The 6,742-nt window shown below is 36.0% G+C and overlaps 1 protein-coding gene across 1 annotated transcript in view; it reads right to left on the minus strand.

Moving 5' to 3' along the window:
• LOC140431284 (soluble guanylate cyclase 89Da-like) overlaps positions 1–5,177 on the minus strand; it is a gene marked incomplete at its 3' end in the record, with an annotated part of 106,111 nt that extends 100,934 nt beyond the window's left edge. Inside the window, exon 1 of the mRNA XM_072519218.1 lies at positions 4,818–5,177. Within this exon, the coding sequence (XP_072375319.1) occupies positions 4,818–4,859 (42 nt within the window). The remainder of the gene's footprint in view (positions 1–4,817) is intronic.
• Positions 5,178–6,742: the final 1,565 nt, after the last annotated feature.

The following is a 6,742-nucleotide window of genomic DNA, read 5'->3' on the forward strand; positions in this document are numbered from 1 at the left end:
ATCGAACTCGCGACTTCTGGTTCTAAATACCGCGCTTCAACTTATTCGACCAGTAACCTTAAATAATAAGGTGACTAATCAATGTCATTATTTGATAAGAACAATATTAAGATGCCAGTTTTTTGGTTGTATTTTGTGTTTGTGTTTATTTATTTATTGTATTCCAAAAATGGAAAGGTTATTACAAACCATAGAATTTCCAAAAAAAAATATTTATTTGTAAAAGACTTCGGCCAAATGTATATATCTACCAAAATAATATAAAATAATAATAATATTAATAAATATTATATTTATTTACAAAAGGGACATTTTTTTTCTCGAGAGAGAAAGAGAGAGAAAATATATCTTTTGTCTCTCTCTTACCTATATCTTACATATGTAATGATTTTGCCGATTCACTCCCGTACAAATTTCCGTACAAACGTCAAACGCGCGTATGGAAGTATAACTTCAAAAACAGTTAAAAGAAAATAAGAAACAGAAAGTCACAAAACAAGTATTTCGAGCATTGCAAAAAATAGAAACAAAAAAAATAAGAACATATATGGTATCGATTTATTACCTAAAAAAAGATATAAAATGGGACAATCAAGCTCTGAAGATTCCGAAACAGATGATGATATGGAATCAAACGCACATTGTGATGACGAGGAAAAATCATTCCAGAGCTAGATATTCATATTGGCGATTTTGTTATTGTGAAATACTCTACCAAGAAAACTGTTCGTCATATACTGGATGTGTTAAAGATGTTATTAACGGTGAAAATGTGCTCTCCTTCTTTCGTAAAATATTGGGTAATACATTTTCATATCCCGAAAAAGAAGATATTAGCACCATAAAACAAGGTAATATTGTTAGAATTTTACCAAAACATAGCACAATAGGTTAAATGAAACGTTCAGCAAATCAGCTACAGTTCCAGTTTGATATTTCTGCATATAAAATGTTTTAAATGCTTTTTGTAATGTTAATTTTGATAGCTACAAAAATTTTTTTTAATATTTTTAATACTGATTCCTTATCAGTACCTACTTATCTCCTGCTTCAACTATAATAGTGCCAGTATGGACCATATGTGTCCCGATATAAACCAATAGGAGTCCCACTATGAACCAATATTGGTCCATACTGGGACAAATGGTTCTTACTGGGTCAATGATTATGCAGTCCTTTCTGTTAACTCTATCTAAAACTTCAATTGACACATAATCAAGGATACCCAAAGAATTGATTTTATACGTTCAAACCTTAAAAAAATTAGAGATGCACCTGAATGACTAAAACAGGCCATTCACGTTCCGATTTTTAGTCCGACTAGTTCCGCAGTTGGATCTGAAATCGGCCCGTGAGTGGAGTGGTTGCTTTAGTTGGGCAACTAATGGTACGAGTCGGAACATCTAGACTAGAGGGACGACTTGAAGGTCCAACTTCCGACTGGCGACGAAGTGGGAGCGTGAATGGTGAAGTTGGAAGTCGGATCACAGGTCGGATCGAAAATTTCCTCAGTCAGTTGACCTTCGGCACCTGTTACGTATGAGATTTCTATGAATTACTCTATGCAAAGATCCCTAGTTCGCAAATATTTAATAGAAAATAAACTTTCAACTGCACGAATATTACCCCTATTAAAATACACCATTCTTCATCATCATCTACTTTTTGTTAGAGCAAATAATTTTCCTTTCTGTAGATCTATTTCGGACAATCCAACACAGGTACAATTTTCAACACTCCGGATTGGCTACAGAAGAATTATTAACAAACAACGAAAATTAAATCATAGTTGTACTAAAATTAGAAGTAACTGTTTCTTTATATTGTTCTGAAGTTATTTTCTTGTGGCATCTTATGCAAATTTACTATTTTTATTGGAAATAAGCCTGAATATTATTTAGAAATTAAATTGATTTGATTTTAACTTCGGAATATTTTGATAACGATTTTTGAAGTGGAAGTCCAAACGTCAAATACATTTAATTTCTTACTCATATTGTGGCTTATTAAAAATTAAAATAGTAAATTTACTACAAGATCACTTCGTAACTGATATTTCTTTCCTGTATACAATTTGCTTACAACATCAGCTCTAAACAAAATCTCAATTGGTGCTGTCTGTTCTACATTGCTGAGCAAAGATCCCTAGTTCGCAAATAAATAATAGAAAATAACTTTCAAGTTTCTGGTATCACCTTTCCCAATAGTTTTGGAGACATTTTACAGCTGAACGTCAGATCCTCAAATGAGCTTCCAGTAGCCAGAAAGCGTAAAGTTGCTACAGGGCGTTGTTCAGTACTACTCCTTAGCCTCATCAGCCATATATATAAGTTGTTTACGCGAATACTAGTTAAGAGAATGGAAAGAAAATTAGAGACTTATCAACCAAGAGAACAGGCAAGATTCCGAAAAAGTTACGGAACAAATGACCATCTACAAAGTATAAAAACCCTAATAGAGAAAGCAGTGGAATACAATAAACCTCTAGTTCTAATATTTATCGATTTTCACAAAGCCTTTGACACAGTTGAGCTAAGCAAAATATTACAGGCGCTTAAAGAATGCAGGCTAGATTATAGATATACTAAATTATTATACAAAATATACCTGCAGGCAACAACCACTGTCAGATTACATATTAACAGTAATCGCATAAAAATAGAACGGGGGGTTAGACAAGAAGACTCAATGTCACCTAAACTTTTTAATACGGTGCTAGAACATGCTTTTAAGAATTTGGATTGGATGACAAAGGGAATAAAAATAGATGGAGAATATCTAAACAACTTACGTTTCGCCGATGATATACTTATAATAGCTGAAGATCTAGGTATGGCAAGAGAGATGGTACAGGAACTCGTTGTGGCTACAGAAAGTGTAGGTTTAAATATAAATATCTCGAAAACAAAAATCATGACCAATTTGGTACCCAACCAGAACATCAGTATTGGTGGGAAAGAAATAGAACTCGTAGATAGATATAAATACCTGGGACATGAAATTATGATTGGCAGGGATAACCAGACTCATGAACTGAAGAGAAGAATCGGCCTTGGGTGGGCAGCATTTGGAAAACTGAGAGAAACTTTTAAAAGTGAGCTGCCCACATGCCCAAAGAGAAAGGTATTTGATCAGTGCGTCCTCCCAGTCTTGACGTACGAAGCAGAAACACTTACCTTAACAAAAGCAGCAGCTACCAAACTGAGAGTCACGCAGAGAAGAATGGAGCGGTCCATGTTAGGAATAACTCTGTGAGACAGAATAACCAACGAAGTCATCAGGAGAAGAACCGGAGTGACTGACATCATCGAGAAGATAGCCAGACTAAAATGGAGATGGACAGGACACATAGCCAGAATGACAGATGGGCGATGGACAAAGAGGTTATTTAAATGGAGGCCAGGGGGAGACAAGAGAAGCGTCGGTCGACGGGGAGACGGGGTTGGAAACATGAGGAAGAGGCCTATGTTCAGCAGTGGACTCTTGAGGCTGGATGATGATGTTGTTCAGTACTGACACATTCACGCATGGCGGTAGCTTTTTTGGAAATGAGTAGACCAACTTTTTCCAGCGACAGCGAAAAAGTAAAGTGGTCCATTCTGAGGTAGTTTTTGTAATCATTTTCATCAATGACATTGAGTAATGTCGTGTCACAATAGTTCATACGATCAACAAATAATTTCTTCATCCAACAATTTTTTTTTTCTTTTTTTCAAATGATAAGGATAACAAGCACAATGCTGCCATTTTCATCCTCCTAATTATATTTTGCGTAGTGTTTATTCGATACATCTTTTGGTTAAGCGATGTACACCGTCGTGAAAACAAACTAGAACTGAAGTTGGACCGCTATTTGGTTACCAAGTGGGACCGCAAGTCGGAACGTGAATGCCCAGCTTTAAATATTCAAAGACTATAGACCACGCTCTCCTACATAGGATGAAACTGCGTATGGCAGAGGTTAACAGGAGATAGGTTCGTGCCTTGTGCATTTTTTCAAATGTCTACCATTCACTGTTACTAAAATAATGGCAAACGGTGATTCATGTGGGGGCCAAAATAAAAATATTTGCAAGTTATTTACGTATTTAGTGAAAGACTCACCCACGCTAAAGAGATACCTCACAAATTTCTTGAGCCAGGTCACACTCATATAAAATATGACAGGAATTTTGCCTTGATCGAAAAAAAAAACAAAATAAGAAGTTTTTATTCTCGACCACTGGAGAAAAGTAATCGCAAGTTCTTACAAAAAATTTATAGTTCACAAGACAAAGGAAACATTTTTTCGTTAGAAGGACTTAATAAGCTTATAAATGATCCAAAAAAAGACAACTTTTACGCAACTTCACATAAGTTCAGCGCCAGTTAAGCTTGAAAATGGAAAAATCTGCAAACTCTTTTGGATTATATACCTCCAGTATACCATGCATTTTATACGAATATGAAACCGAGAATGCACCGACAAAAAATAAAAATAAAAAAAGGTTCACACATCAGAAGAAGCAAAAAGATTTTTTCCGCTTTTTTTCTTTATTGGTCTGTTAGGCTACCAGAGAAAAAACACCATTGCTTTTGTTTCTCGTCAAGCCAAGTTTAATAGAACTAAAAATATGAGAATATTTTTAAATAACTATCTATAATATAAAAATTAACATATTAAAGCGATTCTAAATTTTAAAAATAAGTATCTGATATATTTTTATAAGCACTGACAGATTGTTTCGTCGTGAAAATAAAAAAAACAGTAGATTATAAATAACTTTCTTTGCTTCCGCGTGATAAATTATTTTTCAAGCAAACTTTAAAAAACTCACCTGCACGAAGTGCTGGACGCTCTCCAACAACATTCCATACATGTTGATCGCAAAAACCCTGTTCTCTTTCAACTAATCTTCACCCCACAAAATTACACAACCCTTAAATAACTTTTTCGTACTAGAAAAAGCTTCTAAACCCGTTAAATAACTTCTCTCCCCGACCTCGTTCGTCCTGGGATTTTCACAGGAAATGCCTCGGAGAGAAAACGTTGGGAAAGCGCGGAAAAGTGTCGAGAGCAACAGGTTGCTGCTGGGTGCACGACCAGAGTCAAGGGAAATTCACGCAAGCGGACTCTGTGTGATTTTCTTGATGTGTGCTGTCGGTGAGGAAGCATATGAAGTTCAAGTTTATTGCTGAGTGGTGTGGAGCTGAATTTAAATGAGCTTTTTATGTTGTTCTAAGGCAATAGGTCTCTATGTATTTAAGGAATTATGTGATGGTTTGTATATTAGTCGACTAAAGAGGAGACTAATAAATAACTAGAAGTACGTTGGTTGAATTATTTATACAGGATTAATTAAAAGTTGCCATATTGCTAAATCATACATTTTTTGTACTGAAACAAATAACTTCCCTGTAACATATAAATCTGTCGAACGTTAAAGGCGAAATTACATGTGTCATGTAGTTAAACAAGAATTCCGCAATAGTGCGGAATTGTATAATAAAAATATGTGGCGAATTATCCGAAATACTTGCAGAAAAAATGAACAAAAACAAAAAGAAACGTTGCTGGGTGCGAAAATGGCTGAGTCGAAGAGATATTATGGTGCTTCCTCTAGTTTATTAAAAGAATTAGCAGCCGAAGACGTACCAGAATATACAAATTGGCTGAGGATGTATAAAGAAGGTTTTGAAATATTGCTGGCTCAAATTGCTCATATTGCATATTGCTATATATTAGCAATAATAACTTTATTTGTGACAGCACAAAATAAATTAGCGAATGTTTTATATACTAAGTGACATAGAAATCCGAACACCCAGTTTAAATGATTTTATTTCAATAAAATTTGGTGTAATTTATTTATCTTACTGAAAAAAAACAAGTGATAAAGTTTTTAGCATTATCAGGTTGGTGATTCCGGTTTTTATACTTTTTGTTTTTAAATTCACTAACAATCTAAAAATGAATATTTCAGCCGCAGTAAAAATCCAAATTTGGCGGATTGCGGTTCTTAACATTCTTTACGATTGGTTACGATGCCTAGAGTACGGAGACCTGTACGATTTCGTCAACTTAGTGAGTTTGATAGGGGCCGTATAATGGGACTTCGGGAAGCTGGACTTTCTTTTCGGGAAGTTGCAGTTAGAGTGCAAAGAAGTGTAGACACCGTGGTTAGGTGTTGTCAGGCATGGCTTCAAGAAGGCCGTACGCAAAGAGCAAGGGGCACTGGACGCCGCCGTAGAACAACAGACCGTGAAGATCGTCGCCTAAGATTATTGGCCTTAAGAGATCGTTTCTCCACTACCAGCTCCATTGCAAATGAATGGTTTGCAGAACACGAGAGACCTATTGGTATGCGAAGTGTTTACCGACGAATGAGAAGTTTTGGCCTGTTTTCATTCATACCGACCACACTGGGTCCTCCCTTTAACTCCAGAACACCGTCGTAATCGCCTTCAGTGGTGCAGAGAACGGTCACTCTGGAATCAGGAACAGTATTGTCTTTGGTGACGTGTCTCGATTTTGTTTAGGCATGCACGATGGTCGAGCGAGGGTTAAAAGGCGACGTGGTGAACGGAGGAATCCACAGTTTTTTGTTGAAAGACATGTTTATCACACTGTTGGAGTTATGGTTTGGGGTGCTATAGCTTATGGTTCCAGGTCACCTTTAATCTTCATCAGAGGTAACATGAACGCGCAGCGTTATATCCAAGAAGTTCTAGAACCCCACCTTTTACCCTTTTTTGACACCCT

This window comes from Diabrotica undecimpunctata, unplaced genomic scaffold (genome assembly GCF_040954645.1).
Source record: "Diabrotica undecimpunctata isolate CICGRU unplaced genomic scaffold, icDiaUnde3 ctg00000621.1, whole genome shotgun sequence".
NCBI lineage: Eukaryota > Metazoa > Arthropoda > Insecta > Coleoptera > Chrysomelidae > Diabrotica > Diabrotica undecimpunctata.